The sequence below is a fragment of the Labrus bergylta genome, chromosome 2 (assembly GCF_963930695.1).
Source record: "Labrus bergylta chromosome 2, fLabBer1.1, whole genome shotgun sequence".
Taxonomy (NCBI): Eukaryota; Metazoa; Chordata; class Actinopteri; order Labriformes; family Labridae; genus Labrus; species Labrus bergylta.
The window spans coordinates 11,266,314-11,287,804 of record NC_089196.1 but is presented as its reverse complement, the minus strand read 5'-3'; the positions used below and the strand labels follow the sequence as shown (position 1 = coordinate 11,287,804).

Here is a 21,491-nt window from a genome sequence, read left to right as displayed (position 1 = left end):
GACTCTAATTGGTCCATACACGAGGCTTGTATGCTTTCATCATATTTTTATTGATCTGTGTAAACTCTGCAAAATCCTTTACATGCAAAGTTATTTGCAAACATACATTTTTTCCAGTGCATGCACTATCTATGTACAAATACAGAGATAAAGCAAGAAACATTCCACTGAACTGGCAGAATCATGTTTTAGACAGCTGTAAGTTGAGCTCAGAGAGAAGCCTGTTAAAAAACTATTGATTATAATTCGTCATCATCTGTTGATCATTGCAGCAGTAGCACGACATAGGACAGTGTGTGTGATGCTACTGGTGGGTATTTCAATCACTGCCATAGGGCAGGCTTAGTAGCTGTGCAGAGTAAACAAGACACTTAAGAGAATTGAATGTGTACGTACAGAAAGTCATTCAAAGAGCAAGAATCATCTCAATGTTTGCTACTGATTCATTTGGCTGAAGTTTTTTTGTTGATGTGCTCAGTGTGGATGCAGTCTATTCAGATCACACCATAGTCACCATAGTCATGCAGATTATGGCCTCTTGTATATGACATATTAACAGGAATGTTATGGGCAAGAGTGTAAACATTAATGAATTACAATAGCATTCATTTTTTACAAAGAATATATATCTTGAACCACAAGACATTTCATGCATAGGATTTTTTGTTTTTCCTCATACTGACCTTGGAATAACTTGCAATCAGCTGTATAAATTGAGTTCATTCCACTCTGTAAGGTGTGCTTTCCTTCTTTTGCTGTGATCAATAAACTAACACACACTAAAGCCTCTTATGATTGGGGCGTGGCACAGGAGAAAGAGCCCTGCTTTGTGCAATATGGTGCGTTGGGGTGAAAGCGGGCCATGCCCCAGGCACACCAGAGTCACGAGCACAGTGCATGCAGGTAAAGCTGCACATACTTTTGACATAACCCATACCACCCTTTCTCCTTGGAAAGGGGAACCTCTAAGAGTTCAGACCGTGTGCATTCTTTGTAAACACAACTGTAGAAATCCTTTGAGGTGTCAGAGTGAACCACAAGCTTCAGAAGAGCAGAGGTAGCAGGAGGAAATGCCCCTTTCCTGCCAATTCTCACCACAACTAAGAATAAGAGTTCACGTTTCAGTTTTTCTGATCACAGTTAACTTTCTACAAATCAAATCTCACAGCTTGACCTAAGCATACATAAAAACTTCTAATGCTCAACTAAGTGTGCCATCATTCTAAATCACAGATTAACAGCAACCGATGAAAGAATCATCTAGCTCATGGTCCACTGACTTATGACTCATCTGTATATCAGATGTCTATCCTAACCTGAGCAATGTATCAGTATGTAAACATTTCTTCATGGGAATATACAAAATGCTGAGGACAGTGGGCACAGGTGAAATATTTGAAGGTGCAGCTGCATGTTTCCTTACGTCTGGGGCTTGGCATGCGAATACAGTTCAAGTACACTACAGCATGATGTCATCACGTGACAAATTAGAAGAAAAAATAAAAAACCCTTACAGTCTAATAAAACTTAAGCATGAGCTCAATCAAAGCTTTTATGTCTTTAAACATTGATTTTGACCTCATATGCCATAACATATTGCTATTCTTGTTCTGTGCCAGTGCAATTATTCAACTTTATTTTCTTAAGCAAAGAACGTGTCAAGTTCAGTACGCTACACAACATCATGGAGGCATGATTGGTCTGTGTGTAGCTCTTTATTGACGTGTGTTTGTGACATTTCTAGTTCTTTGATGCTGTGATTTGTCTGAGAGGCAGATTAATTATCAGCACAGGCAGAGAAACTGTTAATAAGAGGACAGGAAAGAAGAGTATACACAACCGGGGAGGGTAAGGATGCGAGTAAGCCTCTGTGATGGTCATAGAGTGAAAGTATAGACAAAATAGAGGAAAAGTGCAATAAGATATGAATGCAAACCAAGTAGGGAGGCAAGGTTTTAGCTCATGCTGTGGTATGTGGTTAATCACTAGCAGTGTGATTCTCGTTATACAAGGTGTGCCAGCGCTCGATCCTCTTGTCCTTGTTCTTTAAACACTCGTACCAGTGCTTCAGCTGCTCTCCTTTTGCAGTGATACCCAGCTGACAGCCACCTGTCGGGGAGGGAAGGAGGGAGGCGTGAAAAGGTAGCCAGTTATCAGGTGACAGTTTCATTCACGATGCATCAAAGCAATGATGCATTAAAGCAGTATTTACCAATGTAGTCATTGGACTTCCCAATATCGTAATCCCACACAGAGATGTCTAAAGTCTTCTTGGCCAGATCGCTGTGTTTGATGTCGTAACTGAATTCCTGAAATTGAATTGAGACAGTAATCAATCCTTAAAAAGACACTTCCAGACTTTTTTCATAAACATAATTATTCCATTATAATTTGAAGATTTGCTTATTCGGCAACACTTTCCACACTTTTAGTTAGATTTTTAGTTAAATAACTGTGTATTTATGTAGCAGTTTTTTATGTTGAGTTTATATGAATGTTTGCACCAGTTTAAATTGAAGCAAAGCTTTATTCTTCTGTGAAAACGTCAGGTGTTGGTAGGCCTGAAATGAAGTTTTAGCCTGAGTAAACTGAATCTAACAAAGTGTATTGCATCAATTGTTGTTTGGATTAGCTATAAAGTAACATTCCTTATTTAATGGTCTAATAAGTGTTAATTAATCACATTAAGTCATAGTGATTTAAAATTTGTCATTAGTTAAAGTATTTAATCTTCATGAGACATGCAATAGTGAAAATACTCACTGTATAATGAGCAACATTTCATTTTATAATTTAAACCCTTATTGAAAAAAAAATTACTTTATACTTAAAATTTTTAATTCACTTGCTTACTTGTACATCCTTTTACTAATTTCATGCTCTCTTACAAACCTCATTATATTCTGGGTTCAGGGTCCTCTTCTTGATTTGTGTTTTGCTCTTTCCCTTCTTCCCCATGTCAGGTTTCAGGCATCTGTAATGCACACACGCACATAGTGAAGTGTATGTAATTTCTTGAGACTTAATTTACAATCGGGAGGTACTTCAGATACACAATATGTTTTACCTACATTTTAACATATGGGTCAGAGTAGCCGTTAGCGTCCATTGCAGCGAGATGAACGCAGCGCACAACACCCACGACGAGACGGTTGGTCTGGGTACTGTACATGAGGGACATCAGAATCCGCCCGCGCTCCTCCACCTCTCCGCCCTCCTTCCCTGTCTACAGTTAAACAGAGTACAGAGGGAAAGAAGGATTTACTGGGTTTTCATGATAATATTTGTGTGAACTACTGGAGGAATCTGTCATGTTTGGACATGCTGGCAAATAAAAGCATTGCCTCATCCTCATAGAGAGCGATGCCTCTGGCTCCCCCGGCTGTTGCAGTCCTCTTCGTCTACAAGGTGGAACGAGATTAAGGCAGGTCAATAAGAGATTCAGACAAGGAGAACACGGCAGCGTTTAAAAGTAATTGAGTTTCACTCACAGGGATAACTCTCTCGAGACACACGTTGAAGTTTTTCTTCTGGTTCATCTTGAGTTTCTTCAGCGCCACTCGGGTTTCCCCAATAAACTCATTATGCCCAAACTTATCTTCATCACAGACGGAGAGCCTGCAGAAATCAAAAGGGATTTTTAATCATAGAGACCCGTCTACACCCTCAAAAGAGTTAACTGAGGACATCTTAAGTTTGAAACATGAATACAAGGCAGTTGAAGCTAAGTGAGTGATTTAGATTAGACTGTCTGAGGTACAACACCTGAGGGTTTTACGCTGCATGTCCTCATCTGTCAAGCCGTGGTAGGTGAGCGTCTCATTCCACGCAGGGTTGCGGGTGTTTCTCAGGGTTTTTGTGCGCAGTTTGTTAGACTGATGCAGGACAGATCAGGACAAGGAAATGGAAATATCTTGAGGCAAGTTACCACGACACAAGATCTCACACCTGTGGTTTGTGGTGTTTCTTTCAGGGAATATTTACATGCTGCTACTTCCCTCCAATCATGCACAATTCACTACAGCCGTACAACCCTTTATACACAATTTGCACATGCAATGATATTTGAACTTTTTTACTTATTTGTCTTTTCTAATGATTTATGTCTTGGCATCATCCTGTGCATGTTATTGTTTCTGTTAATTCAAACCACTGGGTGTCAGGCTTGAGCTTGCAGAAAAGCTTCTGATCAAATCAAGGCTAAATAAAACCACCACCCTTCCTCTTGTACTTAGCAGGATATTAATGTAATAAATCTTTCAAAAGAAGTAAAAGCTCAATCTAGGAAAGATGCGTTCTCTACCTTACTAGCCCCTGGCAGCAGATGAAGCTTCACATAAGGATCTGCCAGTCCATTTGAGTCCATGGGCTTCAGTCCCTGAGGAGAAACAGAGATCCACGACCATCACATCATTGAATACAGCAATTAAGCTAAAGTGCCATTCAGGAGCATTTTAAAATAAAGCACTTGATGGTAATCATCCCTTTGTGTGTGAGAATAAGGAGGGGAGTGTTACCTTTGCTTTGAGGATACTACAGATGAGGCTGTTGCTCTCCTGTTCATAGTGCAGACTGAACTCTAGAGAGCCCAGAGTGGCTGAAAGAGACCCAGACCATCGTTACATTAGACTACAGAGAGACAGCAAGTCTGTGCTTAAGTAATTAAGAGTATAAGAACAGGGAGACAATCTCCTTCCAAACAGAAGTGAGAGTATAATGTAAGTACCAGCAATCTGAATGAACATAAAGGATTGACAAAAAAAGAAAGAGTTCAAATAAGTCTAGACCTTTACTCGTAAAACATTTACAATATTTTGTGTACCTAAGGTAGGTAGGAGAAATGGAGAGAAATACAAAGCAGAAGCACATAACATACAATAAATCAAACAAGAACTCAAGTCTCAGAGGAAGACATTCAGAAAATGATGTTCTGGGTAAGAAGGAAAGAAATCTGCCCACACACATTTTCTTTGGAGGCGTTTCATTGCCTAGCGTAGCTCTTGGGGGACAAAATGATCAAATGTCATTTTGTTAATTTCTCTTTCATAACTTAACTTCTCCGGGCTCAGATTCAGAACAAACTTAGACTCCAAAGACACAACGCTCTTCTAAAATCCTTGAAGAGTTCACATCTGTGATGGAATTTCTGTATCTCTCTGTACAGACATTATTTAGCTTCCCTGCTACTGACGACTGTCAGAGCTGATAGGGTAAGGCTGTGACTATGCCAACCCTTAGTTTCTCCCCTCATATCTGGATTGTTTGGTAGACTTAGTGTCTGCTCCCAATTGTCTTAGACATCACATTCAAGTTTTACGTAGAGTATAGGGTAATATGCCCCTGACTTTAGCATCATCTTTAGGATGAATATGAAGCCTATGGACGGTCTGACAGAACTGGCTTGGCAAGACACAGCATCACATGTTAATGTCATTTCTCCTCACTAGTCTTATCAAACATCTTCAACTCAAGCCTTCTGAGTCTCCTGAATCTTTCTTGTGTGAAGTCAAGTTTCTACATACGTTTCTGCAGGGCTTCACTGTGCTTTGAACTAAAGGTTCTAATAGTCAGCATGATAACATGCTCTCAATGGCTATGCTAACATGCTCATGTTAAGTAGGTATTATCTTAACTGAGTTTACCATTTAGCTTGCTAGCATGTTTTTAGATCAACTATACTGAAGAGGTATTAACCAGCTAAGAGCCAAGGGACTTAACAGTTCTAACAATCAAATCTCTGCAGAGAACAGGCAAATGAAAAACCACTGCTATTTTTACCATTTTCACTCCCGACACATGGGGATTGGGTCAAACACAAGGGGAATATATATCCCGTTAGCCTTGTTGTATCTCAAATTATTTGCACAGCTTCATATTCCCGGACCTCGATAAAACAAATTAACAGCCAAGTCCCAGGAAAGCAAAAGAAAGGCTGTTTGATGCTGCAGGCACAGAACATGTATGGCATTCTCATCATTATAGGAAACGGGATGTTGGGGTGAGGGTGGGGTTGGGGGGGAACCCAACTACACTGCTTATGTAACACTATTGATTGATTCACATCTTCCTCTCATACAGTTTATAGTGCTCCAATAACAAATGGTTCTTATCATTTGTCATTTCCTACCCAGATCAATACAAGCTGACAGATTGATACTTGCAGTTTGTGAGGACAATTGGGAATTTTATGGATATGAATTATTACAAGCAGACTAAAAGGCTGGAACTCATGTATCAACACGGTATGACTAAGAACTTTAAAGAGGAACAGAGATGGTACCTTTATGAGCTAATACAAAATACTGTATGCTGAATAATATGTTTTGCTTGACTAAACACGTCTGCTAAATGAATTGTAGAATAAAAAAAGAGCTACAAAAAAAGAAAAAAAAAAACCTCAATGTGTTGCTTTTAATCTGAAATGAGGGGAATGAAATCAATAATGTCAAGGTGACCATGAGTTGAAATTAAACTAGACACCTTACACATTACTCCATGAGAAGTGTGAGCAGATGGTGTACTCACTAGCTTCATCAGAGTCATAGTCGTTTGTTTCTTCCTCCTCCTCAGCTTGGGGAGGTTGCTGACGTGCGGGAGGAGCACTGTAGGCGGCGGCCTGCCTCCTGTCATCTCTGACTGCAGGGGGCGCTCTCTGCTCTTGAGGAACTGCACCAGAGGAGTAGGACCCTCCATCTCCTGCCACTGGTCCTACAACCACATTAAATCAGCTAAGACTGCACAAAATGACCGCACTAGGAGATGCAATATTTATGTAAACCTTGGGACTACATGGTGTCCTTGCTGCCTCTCACCCTGCTGGGCCGGCTGAGGTCTGGAGCTCTGCACTGGCACCACCTTCTTCATCACCACCGGGCTGCCCTGGCCTGCCTCTTCAGGGCCAGCCCCACCCGTGGCCATGCGCCCAACTGATGGTTTAGGGGCCACAGGTGGGTAACCAGCACGGCCCTGCTGCTCTGGTCCTAAAAATAAGCATGAAAAGAATAATACAGTAAACACACAGACACACAGTATACATAAGGGAGAAGGGAATAATCACACCACTTCAGGCTCCTACTGCAGTGGAATCTGTAATACTCCCTAGTCTCTCTGGATACTTTTGATGTTGCAGCTTTTTCGTTGCAAAGGCAATGACCTACATACACTACAACAAGCTGTGGCAGCCAACTACTGTACATGCAGTAACTTTAGAGTCTGCTTGAGCCTAACACATCTCCATTGTGGGAAAAACACATTGATCATGCAGGTAATCACGCTCCAAGAGTTAAATGATACAATGTGACCCATTATGCCAGCACCACCTGGAGGCTCATCCCATGTCACAGCATGCACCTTCCGAAAACTTAATTGAGCTCTTCATCCTCCCTTTTCTGCAACAGTGGGCGGTGCAGCTGAATTTGGGAAGCAGATGAAAAGTTTGATGGTGTAGAAAAAAGCAAGGAGAGGCGGGGATACAAAGACCTGTGTGCAGATGCTGATCTAATTAAACTAAAGAATAGTTTTAAGTCAAACATTTTTGTCTCTCTGATACGAGTCAATATACAGTATCCCTAATATTAGTTTTTGCTGGTTTAATTGGTCAAAACTGTAATAAACCAAAAGAAAAAAAACTGTATATAGGGAGGGAGGACATTTTCGGTTACCAATTGATCAATATTGTTTCAGGTTATTTATGTGATGTAGCATCTGGATTGGTGAAACAAATGTTATTTATTGAATCTCTGTAACCCTGTGTATCCATGACTTTTGCCAGAGTGGTCTTTCAAAATATCAACTTCTGGACCAATAAAAGACATTTAACATGTTACAAACACAGAATCCTATGTAGGCCAAAGTAGCTGTTTAAAAAACTTCATAAAAACTATTTTAAAAAATAGGAATGATATTAGTAAGCTAGGCTAACTAATTTTCACATTCTGAGCATAATATGCTAGTTGGCTTATCTTGCTAACTGAACATATTAAATACAAACATGGGTCTTCCCAAATGTCTTAAATGGACAAATGACTGAAGTAGCCAATACTATATATATCCATCTAGATTCTAGAAAGAGAGAAAAACAACTTTGGGGTTATCATTCAGTAGAATAAGTATTGAATGTCCTGTTCTCTGTTCAGCAGCACGACACTAATATTGATAGCACCTCTGCTAGCCGCTTAAGGCAAGTAATATGTCTGCTATGTGGAGCTATTTCATAAATGGTTCGCCAAGTTTATCATGTCAGGGTATTTGTTTAGTTCATTTAATTTGTATTTCTCCACTCTCCACTTTACTTCTTAGCTTGATTTCTTGACTGTGTGATTTTGGTTCTCGTCCTTATTGTTGTTGCCTGATTAGCCACACCTTCTAACCTTTCCTCTGTTTGGTTTGATAGCGGTTGGAATCCAAGAAGTTGCAATATTATACCGCCAACTACTGGATAACAAGAGCCATATAGTGAAATGTATTTACAGTGTACACCCAGTGATACCGCTCAATTACTTGTCCCATTCTATTACAGAGACACAATTTCCTGGGTTAGTACAGTTCCTTCCCTCAAAGTGATGTCCAATTCCTCCCCTTTGTTATCAATGATGTCCAAAAATCTCCTTGCAGTGTTCAACACCATTTAATGCGTTCTGATTTACCCTGTATATCTGCAGCACAGTGAATGACCATCAAGATGAATGCTGGAAAAAGTTTTTTGTCTGCTCTTGCTTGTTTCCAGACATTTCTTGTTCCCCTTCCTTTTGATGCACAGTGACAACTTCCCCGGTTTTAAATAAATGTTTTGAAGCCTTTGGTTCTAATCTTAATTACTTTTCCATCCTTGACTCGTTTTGGACATAGTGCAGCCCCAGTTAAGTGATTCCCTTTGCATTGTGAACATACAGCCTGATCTTTCTGTATGTTACATTCATCGTAACAGTTGTTTTCTCCACATTTCCCAAACCTCCTGACTCCTCTTTAAACAGCAAGGACATGACCAGGAATCATATTCTTGCCAACATAACATCTGAGAGTCGCTTTCTTAAATGGCCACACACCACCCTATCCTTCTCACCTTTGCTCCAAGCAAGAAGCAGTTGACACAACTGCAGTCTCAAATATTTTTATTTTCTCACCGTTGTTTTTGTTTTTTTTAACAGAACTTGTCCTCTCTCCCATGTTCCTGTTTCCCTGTTAAACATACAAGATCATTTCCGAACAGTTGAACCCCTTTGGTAGCTATGGTTTCCTCACACTCAAGATACATTCAAAAGATTCTAAAACTAAATGACATATAAAAGTAAGTCAACTGTTTGTGAAAATGTCCAACAAGTTAGCCAAAAACAGTGACCAGTACCTGAAAGATGCCGAGTGTAAAGATTTGTAGTCAATGAAAATACTGCAAGACAGATGAAGATGAAGGAGAGAGTCTGGGCTGTGTCTACCTGGTGCTTGAGGCTGGCTTGTTGCCTCTCGGGTCTTGGAGGCAGGTGGTCCCTGGGGCTCCGCTGCCTCTTGGGTACGTGTCTCTTTTTGCTTAGATAATGGCATAGGCGACGGCAGGAAATGCTTAGGGAATCCTTTGAAGAACCAGGCACCAGACCTCTTCCACACCTACGAAAAAAAGAAAAGCTAAACCTGTTACATGATTTCCTGTAACACATTTGATTATTTCATGTTCACTTGTGTAGGGCACCCACCTCTCGCTGTTCTCTGCAGATCTTGCATAGCCACACAGCACGTGGTTTACTGCTACACTGTGTACCACACTTGGTACACATATTCTATGAAGAGAAATGTGCTCACCATTAACATTGTTTAACAATTAAACAGCTCATAAACCATGACCTATTATGCTCCCTCAACTTTAGGACATGCAGTGTTTTTATTTTTTGCCCTGCAACATTTGGCCGAGTCATCATTAGTTACCTTTTTGCAGTCCTCACACACCACTGAGCTGACACCGGGTGAGCCAAACTGCTCCCCACACAGCAAACAGCGGGACAGTCCGTCCCCTGCTACAGTCTTCTTCATGTCGTCTAGACGGTTTATTAAGCGCCTGCAGCAGCACAGGGCAAAATCTTACTTAAATTGTCACATTTGATTTATTCAGGTTAAATTGAATGCGTGTCATAAGGTGATAACATTTTTTAAACACATGTCTAGAGGTTTTACAGTCTCTTACCCAATTCTTTCCTGCTCCATGGCCTCCATTTTTTCAGCTCGAGCGATCACACTGTTTATGATCTCCTTTTCTTCATCTGTCAGGTCTGGACCAGAACCAGGACCCTGTTGCATGGTCCAGGTACCCCTGTCAGCCAAAAATACATGTTAAAGTTACATTGATTTATGGCTAAATTAATTATATCCAAACACAAATGTGCTTCAAATTCAATCACATCACGTTTGTCTGAATAAAAAAAACTGAATCAGTGAATGAGTCAGTCTACTTACTGTTCTTTATCACTGTGTCACAGATCACACATTAGAGGGATGCAGTTAAAACAAGAGAGACAATGCATGGTGTTGGTAGACTTTTAGAGAAGGTTAACATTAAAGGAGTATTTTTACAGTCATGCTTACCTGGCATGCATGTTTCTCTGCCTGTCGTTGGACCCCCAGCGATCTGAACTGCTGCTCATCACTGTGTCAGTCATGCTGTGCTGTCACAGTTAGCAGAAAGAAAGAAAGACAGAAAGACAGAAAGAAAGAAAGAAAGAAAGAAAGAAAGAAAGAAAGAAAGAAAGAAAGAAAGAAATTGATTTAGCATGCACTTACCAAATCATCTAAAACCAATGTGTCCTGACGAAGACTCAGTAGAGTCGAAACGCGTAGAGTTTATATGCTATCAGAGTGCCTCGGACTTTCAGTTTAAGACTGCCTCTCCACACTTCACTTTTTCTCTTCTAATCAGGAGAGTCAAACTTTTTTATTAACTATTCAGCTAAAACCAATTTTTGATCCCATTCTGGTGCATCATCAAAAGGACATTTTGTACAAATAAATGCGCCAAAACAGTGCTGACCAACTAACAGTAAGTGTACACTTCAAGTTAGCATAAGGGTAGCTTGCAATGACCTCACTTTTCTTGCCATCAAACCACAAACAACCATAAAATGACCAAAAATCCATTGTTGCAGGGAAAGCAACAACCACTGTTTTCCTCTTCCTGTTCTTATTTTCCAGTGATTTACATATTAACTCAGAGAGCCGAAAAAATGTTATCTACCCATGGCAGAGTAAGCACATCTGGTGCCAAGCAGCCAATCAGAGCTATCTCCTCCTGCCAAGCCCGTTTTGTAGAATTTGTTCCCCAGACATTCAAGCAATAAATGGACACATGGAAAACTCAAATAACACAACACAAAAACAATGCCCTCCTGCACAAAAGTGACTAGAGTGAAATCACATTGAGGTGGGTGGTGCAGTGTTTAAAATCTAATGTGCGCTCCAAATTGAGGGAGGCAAGGCCAATTATTTCAGCAGCAGTAAGGATTTTCTTCCAGTTGGTGTCTACACATTTCAAAGAAACAGATGGTTCCATATAGCAGGAGTGGCTCCATTATGCTGCCAACAGAGAAAGGAGGAGGAGGAGGAGGAGGAGGAGGAGGAGGAGGTGAGTTTATGCTGACAAGGATGACTAAGAGTCTTTTTCTCCATGTTTTTGGATTGTTCATGGTGTAGTTAAGTGTTTGCTCAGTCCTCAGACAATTTTAATCTTTCTTCAGGGATGGTGGGAGTTGAAGTGTGGTCGGGTGTCATAGTGAGGGCTGATGAGAAAGATCTGGAGGAAGTTGTGTCAATGGGACATTGCTTTTAATTTTATGGATGGCTGTGCCGTCAGCATGTGATGACATGAGGCAAGCTTTTGAAATCGTTTGTTAGCAGGGTGTAAAAAACAGACTAGGCACTGAGCCCAGTGCAAATGATGACAGAGGAAAACTGTGTGTTGTCCACAGTATCAATGTAATACACCAGCAATGTGATTTTACCTGATAGTGAAATGGTAAAGCTGATAAAAGGATGTCGACAGAAATCACTGAGGCATGTGCCCATGGGCAAGCCTGCTCAGTGAGCGCGGGTGCCCCTGTCTGACTGCCTTAGAGCAGCTTCAGGTCTTTGCAACACAGTACATTGGTGAAGTTGCAGCTGCCACAGGCCGCAGTGTATGTCCTGAGGGGAAGTAGCAGCAGTTTGAAAAGACCAGCAGGATCCCGAAAGATAGCAACAAGAGGGAAGAAAAGCCTCTCCTGGGCCTGAAATGTCAAGAAGTGTGATGGTGCAGGATGATGAGAGTGCAGGTATTGTGTTAGAGAGAGGCATGGAAAGCATAATCATAAGACTAAATGTAAAATCAATAAGTTTCACTTGTCGCCAGTCTCTACCAGCACAATAAAACCTTGGAGAAACTGAAAGAGGCAGCAAAAGAGAGGGTGTGACTCTGAATTCTTTATCCAGCTGCTCTTATTCTGCTGCGTAATGTCAGTCTACATACCTTTTGAACGTTTAATCTGTTGCTGCTCTGGCTGCAGGACTCGCAGAATAACAACAAATTCACTGTGCTAACAATAGACACTCTTGGTGTGGGCTTCTCCCTCTGATGCTGCTGCTGCATCCAGCCAACAGTGACACCTCTGGGAGTATTTGTCTTTTTTCACTTTTCAGTAGCCCTCTGACGCTTCAGACATCACTCTGAATGTGCGATATATATCCTATACACTCAGGCTTCACTTGCCAGAAATGAATTATCCCACTTTTGTCTAACATGATTGCATCCTGGTAAGAGGTGGATGGGGGAGGGGGGGGGGGGGGGGGGGGGGGGAGTGGAGAGAGATGGATGGGAGGAGGCATTCAGACTTGGGCTGGGTAATCACTGACTCAGACAAGTCAGAGCGGTCTGGTGTCGGGGGGATGGATGTTACCGCATCACAGAAGTGGACTCTCTGCTGAGGTGACAATCCAATTAGCATTCAGGAGATTGTCTGAAGGATCCTATACACACACTTCTCCCATAAAGAGCTGCCAGCGCAGGCTTTGATGCTTCCGACACAGAAAAGCACAGCTTGGTTTCATCTACTGCGCTGTCAGAGGGGGTTTACATCTCAAACGGTTTTCAAAAATTATCTGAGGCCAATTATAATGGACAGTCTTAACCGAAATGTCATATTGAGCCTTGTTATTCTGCAGTTATGACATCATCATGGTCCTCAGACTGTCATCCTCGGTTTTGTAGAGGTTATAAATGCTACTAATCTGCGTCATCTGTGACTCTGACTTGGTGCAACAGTCATCCTGTGACCGTTTTTCCTCCCATGTAAAATGACTCAGACAGGTGGTGGATCTTTCTCCAGGGAGCAGCAGATATTTTCTGAAATGTCACAGAACTCTGGTGACGATGCTCTAAGACGTGGCGATCGGCAAAGTGACGCCCAGGGATGCAGACAACCACAAAACACTACCTACAAATACAGCAGACATGAGTAGTAAAAGATCATGTGTGATATGACGACAGGAAAGCATCGAGTTAAGGCAGTCTTCCGAAGAAGTCGTGCACCCAGCAGGATCTCTCCTGTATAGCGTTTCATATGGACCAGTTTAGAAACCTCTATCTCCTCCTCAGGACCTGAAAGGAAAGTCAATAAAAATCTGCATCTGTACATGTCAAGGGATGTATACAAATACAACTCCTAGGGCGCCCCCTACACACTTTCATCCATTTTTAGAAACACAGTGATGCATTCTCCTTGGATACTTGAAGTGAATGCTCAGCATAAGGAACTAGCTTTGTAAGTCTTATTATATGGCACTTTCACAGATTTATACTGTTGTGTGACTTTGAATAGCAGGTGTATGAGTCATTACTGCAGAACCGTTGATGGAGAAGGAGTAGACTGGAATAAAAGCACCTTGTTACAGCCAACAGCCTGATGTTTCTTTTTTCCAAGAGTGAGCTTCTTGCCTGAGGAAACAGGAACTGAATAAAGCGTGGAGAGTGACAACAAGGCAATGGGGCATTGATGGATTGACCCAACATGGATCGTTATGGATACAGCACTGAGTGAGAGCTTAAGGGGGGTGTGGACAGAGGCATCACGCTTCTATTAAGATCAACATTAAACAATGGGTATATGTAATGTGTTCAAGTAAAGTCAATTTGATTTCTTCTTATAGCCTGCTTTGTGTCCCATTTGTTAACCTATATTGAATATAAAGAAACTTAATTCCAGGACAACAATTCCCTCGCCATCTTCAAAGAAGGACAATCTTGAAATGGGTTAATGAGCATTGGCGATCAATGCAAAGTCCCACAATTGGGTTCACTTTAATTTATCTTTAATCAGGCCTCCATTTATATTTTGTTGCCTACGGCCAAAACATAGGCTACTTACATGTAATGGAGGTCCCCCTAAAGCTCTGCTGAAGCATGCCACAGAATCATTCACCAACAAGCCTTGCGATTGGCCACTGCAGGGTCCCTGCAGGCTCAGATCAGCACTTTGCTCCAAAACCACTTTCCAAGGTGCTGATGCTAAGTAGATGACAAATTGACATCCATGCCAGCACTGCATATCCATCATACAAATGATTCCATAATCCTGGTGAACCCATAGACATGTTTTCCAGGTTGCTGTAACCATTAATGTTTCATCAGCTATAACACACTGTGCCTTTTTCCTATTAAAAAGCCCCAATTACCTTGCAACTCACTCATTTTTCACCCTGTGCTGGGAGAACTAAAGCTATAACATTTTTTAAACATAGCCATTGCAAGGCTCACACTGCCTTGTGTGACTCCATTCATAATTCATTATGTTGCAAAACCATAAACAATGCAGTTGCACCAACACACTAAAAGGGTTCATCTATCCAAAAGTAATAGTTATTGTGCAGCATGGATGACTGGTTTAAATTGATGTCATACTGTATCTTCTCTTTTAACAAGTTCCACAATGAAAATGAATTTAAATATAAAAAAAACATGAAAAACTAGGATACAATAAAAAAAAATGTTAAAGGAGCAAAAAACATCTTAAAAAAGCTGGGTTGAAAATGATAAGGAAAACAACTTTTTTTTTTAACTATTCTTTCCCCACCATCTGCCTGGCGGTAACCCAGATTGTTTTATGATTTATGAAACAGAACACAGCCTGAGCTCCTCAGACAGGAGAGTCTTGGCTTGTCTACAGTTTCAACTCTAGACCTGTGGTGATCTGGAACATCATTCATGAGCAAGGACGACTTTAAAATGTCTTTCTCACTCTCTATAGATACAGATTTATTCAATTCAAATTTATATGATTAATATAAACAGAATAGACAGAGAAAGGGCTCTATAGGTTATATATTATAAACACACTGTTAAGGTCACTGGTAGTCACGATTATCATTGACAATTGCACTACAGTGTAGAAATATTGGATTCCAAAACAGAGGGCCACAATGATAAAAAACATACAACTACTTATGGAAAAGATTACATTAAAAGTAACATCCTAGTAAATAATGATTGTTATTGTTGGGTTATGAGTTATATGCCCTTCCCCAAAACAATATAAAGCATGTACTGGCTAACAATACCTTGACTCACTTTATATGGCGAACATGAAAGCTACCTGTATAAAAAAAAGTACAGCATTGTATAACCTGTGAGATCTTTATTTTCTGTCATGAAACCTATGTGTTGTTAATTGATAGCTCTTTTTATACACAATAAAATTTCCAATTTTATAACTGGTACCACCAAACAGCTGTGATAAAATCATTAGTACAATGGTGGATTGGAGAACAGCCCGCTTAAGGGACTAGTTTGTTCGATCAAGTGGCATCTGATGTTGAGGGGGCAGTGGCAAACAAATGACAAACCACTCCCCTAGCCCTCCTCTTCAAAGCAAGTATCCCAATACAAGGGGATTCTGCTAGTACAGAGATTGACCTATCACCTGGATATTTGTCTCCAAGGCTTTCTGAAAACAAGCTCTTTCATCCACGAGACTGTTGTTTGTGTCTGTCTGTGTGTGTCTCATGTTAAAGTCAACATTATTATTTTAATTTAACCCAAACAATTATCTTACTTAGACATATTCAAGTCATTTTGGGGCCTAAACTTGTCCAAGTATGTGGTTTACCTTGTGAAACATTCCTGATTTGGTTAGGTTCAGGTACTAAAACTACTTTGTCGGCTTCCACCAAAATGGCAATGATTAGAATAATCCAGCAAGTAGGCTACACTCTCATTTTGACAGTCCATCTCCACTCTTTACTTAGCTGTGTCATTTTAGCAATGCAAGATCAACAACCATACTTAACTTTACAACAAAATGAAATAAAGGGCAGTTCAGTGTTAATTGTCCACAAGGTTTTAAACAAAGCCGAAACTCTGAGAAGACCCACTGACTTAGATGATAAAATCACTTAATAAAGCAATTTTCATGGTAAGTCTGTTTCCCTCTGAAGCTCTTCAGCAGGGCTTTGTTTTGTTGTCTTCCTGTACCGCCACTTTATAAACTAAAAATGATTGTGACCTGATTTGAAACACTAAGAAAGTAGTCAGCCAGAAATGCCTGGTTTACCGCTAAAGGATAAACATTAGGGTTGAATACTGAACTGAAAAAATGGAAAACACGAGTAGAAACGTTGAATTTAATGGCCAAATCTGATTTGACTGACAACATTTTTGAGTCAGGTACAGCCCGACTATTTGGTTTAAGTTAAGAAAACATAGTTTAAATAATAAGTCAATGATAACTTTTGGTTTCACATTTGACAAAAGATTGGTCTCCTGAGTGAGAGTCCAGTGTTTGACCAATTTAACCGAACAATTCACAAATGTAAAGAAGGTCTGAAACTTTTCAATTTCAATTTTCAATGGGTGCTTACCAATAATTCTCTGGAGGTCACTATCAAAAGAGCAATGAAACGGCGGTAGGTTGCTTGACTAGCTGTCTGGCTAGTTTAAACATTCCAATTCATATGGCTACTAGTTCAACATGTGGGCGCTGACCAAAATGTCTCTTATAATGTCCCCAAAAAGTCTTGCAAGTTCAGATATCAAAATCATATGGCTACTAGTTTAACCTAATATTGTGTTGCCCAAAATGTAACTGGAGGCTATAACCGACTATAGAAAGTGACATAGTGGCAGACTACTTAGCTAGATGGCTAGCTAGTTCAAAAGACTGATGATGACTTATGAGAGTATTACATATAGTATTTGTAATGGAGATATACAATCTATTTCTTCGAACATGTCACCCATAATCTTAAATAATGGTCCTTGAAAAGACAAGAGGGTAATCAGTTTTTCTACTGTATAACCATTCATAGTGTTCAGCTGCTGATGTCTAATGCTCACAGCCTCACACACCAGGCATGCAGGGAGTGTGGGGAGACTGGGTAGGAAGCACCAAAAAAATGAGAGGTAGCCACCCATTCGGAGTTGCATGGCAAAACTCCATCCACCCTCCTGAGATGCCACAGCAAGGCCTGGGCCTATAAGATAGTAAAGCACTGCACCAAGAAAACCCTCCACTGCAGGAGGAAAACATCACTCAGCATTTTTTTTAATTATTTACAACTCCCGCCCCCCATTGCTTTTCACTCCTCTTTAAGGCATTAGTGCTTGCTTCACGTACTTGGATCTTCATGTACAGAACAGAGGATCTGTGTAGACCACAGAGGGTCGGAGAGATTGAGAAATGACCAAACTCTATTTAGGGAAACAGTAAGGATGTTTGTTGTTGTTTAGGTCTGAGGCATCAACAAATTATCCTTGTATTCAGTCAGACAATTACGTTGATGAGAACCATCTGTGGAACCATCTGTGAGGACTCTTCACCTCTCCAATCTGAGAGTGTTGCACCGTTTGGAATTCACACAAATACATGCTCTGAACAGGAACGGCTCCAGGTCCCGCATGGCTGGAGAACAAACAGGAAAGACCATCCAGTGACCAACAAGCTACCATGCTGTTATCCTGCTACCACTTTTGGACCAACTGACCAAAACCGGCTGGGCTATGCGTGTGTCATTCTTAAATTAACACGATACATGACTGAATGAGCGGTCCACATCCTGCTTTTCCCATCTACTGTAGTGATCAAGCCTTAAATTTAGCAGAGAAATTTCCACATCTAAGACATTTTGATGTAACTCAGAGGCTTCTTCTTTTTTTAGAACTAAGGAAGCAAACAGTTATCAAACATCAAGCACTCAATTAACTGCGCTCCAGAAAAAGCCTGCAGTAATTTTCACATTTGCCTGGCTGATGGTGAATCATCGCTGTATGCCTGTGAGGTAAGAGGTAGGTAGGACTTCGAGAACTGGCTAGATGCATGGGCCAGTCATGCTCCTTCAATTTCCTCCCATCTTATCTCAGTGAAACAAGTACAACCAGACAGGAGCATTAAATCAGCGCAGTAAAGGTCCGTCGTAAAGACACTAAGCATCTGTTCTCTACAAATGAGAAGTGACCTGCAGCTGGTGGTCAGTACAGATAAAAAAAAACTACCTAGCTCTGAACATATAAAGAACCAGTCAGCTCTCATATCAATCCCTCAGTGGAATGGTTGTGATTCTGTGTGTGTTCTGCTCTGTTTCGGAGATCTGGCACGGTTCAGCAGCTGGATATCTGACGCCCCCACTTGTCCCACCAGCAAATGAGCAGGTACAACACTCCTGGGGGTTTTTAACGAATCTCTTTTGGAATAAGAGAGCCTACTCTCGTCTAAAACAGTGCGACACTAAAAATAAACTGTGACCAAACTTCTGAGACAAACCAACCCTGTTGGGATGCTCAGTGATGTGTCTTCAAATGCTAAGTTTGTTTGTGTGACATCGCTCTGAGCAGCAGCTACAGCATATGAACAGAGATGATAATAATCAGTCAGATACATGTTTGAGATTATAAACGGAAGAGGACAAAAGTGAAAATTCAGTTTGGGATTTCTAACTCCTTTCTCTCTTGTGGAGAACATTCATTATGTTTGTCTTTTCCAATATGCCATAGTATTTAGCCAAATCCAATTACCAGTTTCAGAGAGGCTGTGAAATGAGTCACTTCCAGAATTTCAAGACGAAGCCACTCCCTTTGGATAATCAGCCACAAAAGACGGAATAATATATATATATATTGTTTAAATCACCAAGGCAGGACACAGAAACAAGCACATATTTAGAGTAAAACATGCCATTTGGGTTTTGGGCTCCATTTATGGTTTGTGAAGAGCTCAGAGAAACATAGAGTCATGCACCTTTACCAACAGTGGCCATGGAAACAGCAAGATCAGAAGAATCACAATGATTAAAAGCTATGTGTACAAACGTCTATTTTTTTGTAGTCCACGATACCTGTGTCAAATTTCAAAGCATGTGCAGAACATGCCATTGTTGCAGTGTGAGTGTAACAGTGGATTATATCTTATATCAATAAACACGTTTGAAATTTGTAAGAGATGATGCATTCAAGATGACAAGATGGTTCTTCATGGTTGAAAAGACAGCATGGATGAAATGGGAAAAAAAAGAAGACTTGGGATTATGGGTACAGTAGGCGTGTATTCCTCACCTTTAAATAATGCCGTTAGTGTGCACTTACTTCATCTCGCCATCGTTTTTTAACCTTTTCCCTTAACACCTGTGTTGCCTAGTGTTTTGCCATTTTCATTTTCTCTTGTTTCATGAGATGTGGCCTAAGAATCAATTTGCCTCTTTTGTCTCTTGTCTAAATCAGCTCTTTCTCTGGACAGAAAAAAGAGGGCTGGCAGAGACACAGAAACCCAGAGAGAGAGGTACCAGCAGAAGGGTGTCGTCCAATCACTACTGTGGTTGCTCATGTGAGAGGAGGCAGCTGCAGATATCTCTCTGACTGTTCATTCAGTCTTTTCTTCCCCTCCCCCATTTAATCCCCCATGCTTCAGGTCTGTAGGAGGAGTTGGAGATGGTGGAACCGAGAGGCAGCTTCTTTTTTCTGTTCTCCTTCCATATTAAAACGAGAATAAATTAACCAAAAGGTCTGTTTACAACACATTTCGCTCTGACCCACAAAGTGTAACAACCTACGGCTGCAGGATGAGGTAATATCACAACAAGCAGACGATTGTAGCACCTGTACTGTGGAACAGCTGGAGTTGAGAGCTGCCCTGCCCACATCAGCATTTCAAGCATCACTTGTGTTTTTTCCTCCTAGTCTGCAGGCACATCAAACCCCAGCATGCACTCCTAAAAATCCTGCAGCAACGCCCAGGGACTGCAACCAAAGGCTCCCACATGACTTACCAGGTCTGTTTTCTCATATCAGATCTGCAACAAGGAAACAGGAACCCAGCCAGCTAGTTATTTATTTAAATTAATCAAAAGAGGGACCTAGAAAAGCCTATGGAGTTACACCCAGGGTAACATTTATTGTCCATTCTTGAATAAACTAAGGACATAATCACAACTCCAAACGTGCTGTAGTAAAATCAATGCAACAATTGAAAATAAGAATCTCCACTGACGCCTCTGCATGACATATTCTGCAGCAAAGCAGTGTTTTCAGTGAGATAATTTTTCCTTTAACAAGGCGATCATACACTTTTTTTTCACCTCATATAGGTAAATTAGCAGCAGCTCCATGCATAGTGCGTTGGAGCTGCTGATCATACACTTTTTTTTCACCTCATATAGGTAAATTAGCAGCAGCTCCATGCATAGTGCGTTGCACTGCATGGAATTCACACATTTATAGTGTCAATGACTCAGGCTCATAAAGTCAACGACAATGTGTGCAATCAAATCAATAAACACAGGCAATTAAATGTGTTTACTCATAACAGATAATTTCCACTCCCTCCCTATCTCTCTTGTGAATGAAATGCTGCATTCATTCAACTTGTAAGAGAGAAATACAAATGTAATAAGTCACTGGAAAAACGCAGTAACCTAGTCATGATTATTTGTAAACGATGTAATGTTTGAAAATCCTTCGAGGGAAATAATAAAGCTTCCTACCTGAGAATCCAGCACTGCTTGTCTCCCTCTCTCTCTCTCTCGGGGAGCTGTCAGGGAATGATGCGGACTAAATTTCTGTGCAGCACTTGGATACGACCACAGAGTCAGTCATTGGGCATGGCGCCTGGCACCAAGAGCTTTTATTTGAATTTTATTTATTTATTTTGCCCTGCGGAGTAGCCTAGTCTGTGTTGCAAGATGCACAGCGGACCTCCACAATGCGTGGGAACTTGTCTCCTCTTCTGCGTGAGCATGGAAAGCCCTTGGTACCCTGGGAAGGAAACCCCTGGATCTGAAGTGATAACACTGATGCTCAAGTGGATAGGCATCACCTGATCCGATCGTCTCTGTAACAGCGAGTAGAGGCTAAATTTGGCTCCACGTCAATGCAGCCTTATTGAGAAATCACTGTCACTTTTTTTTGCATTATGCATCCGTCTGATAATATTGAACTACTTTTACGTTGCCTACACAAACAAGATAAAGCATGTTTTTTTTATTCTAATGTTTGAATGCAA

The 21,491-nt window shown here is 40.8% G+C and overlaps 1 protein-coding gene across 4 annotated transcripts; it reads right to left on the bottom strand.

Annotated features, from left to right (window-relative positions):
* Nucleotides 1–26: 26 nt before the first annotated feature.
* Nucleotides 27–21,274, bottom strand: LOC109983359 (rabphilin-3A). 4 transcript variants are annotated; one of them, XM_020633045.3, is made up of 18 exons: nucleotides 20,974–21,274; nucleotides 10,570–10,649; nucleotides 10,441–10,452; nucleotides 10,172–10,297; nucleotides 9,916–10,045; nucleotides 9,687–9,770; nucleotides 9,432–9,600; nucleotides 6,813–6,980; nucleotides 6,526–6,708; nucleotides 4,518–4,597; nucleotides 4,304–4,378; nucleotides 3,766–3,875; nucleotides 3,492–3,618; nucleotides 3,345–3,401; nucleotides 3,072–3,226; nucleotides 2,893–2,974; nucleotides 2,213–2,309; nucleotides 27–2,109 (listed from the first exon to the last, which is right to left on the bottom strand). In XM_020633045.3, exons 2-18 carry the CDS (start codon nucleotides 10,641–10,643, stop codon nucleotides 1,979–1,981), a joined length of 1,860 nt encoding a protein of 619 aa, XP_020488701.1. In that variant the 5' UTR covers nucleotides 10,644–10,649; nucleotides 20,974–21,274; the 3' UTR covers nucleotides 27–1,978. The 4 variants fall into 4 exon arrangements, with proteins under 4 accessions (XP_020488701.1, XP_020488702.1, XP_065820721.1 ...); XM_020633046.3 differs by having other exon boundaries at nucleotides 10,570–10,644; XM_065964649.1 differs by lacking the exon at nucleotides 10,441–10,452.
* Between the last annotated feature and the right edge of the window lie 217 nt (nucleotides 21,275–21,491).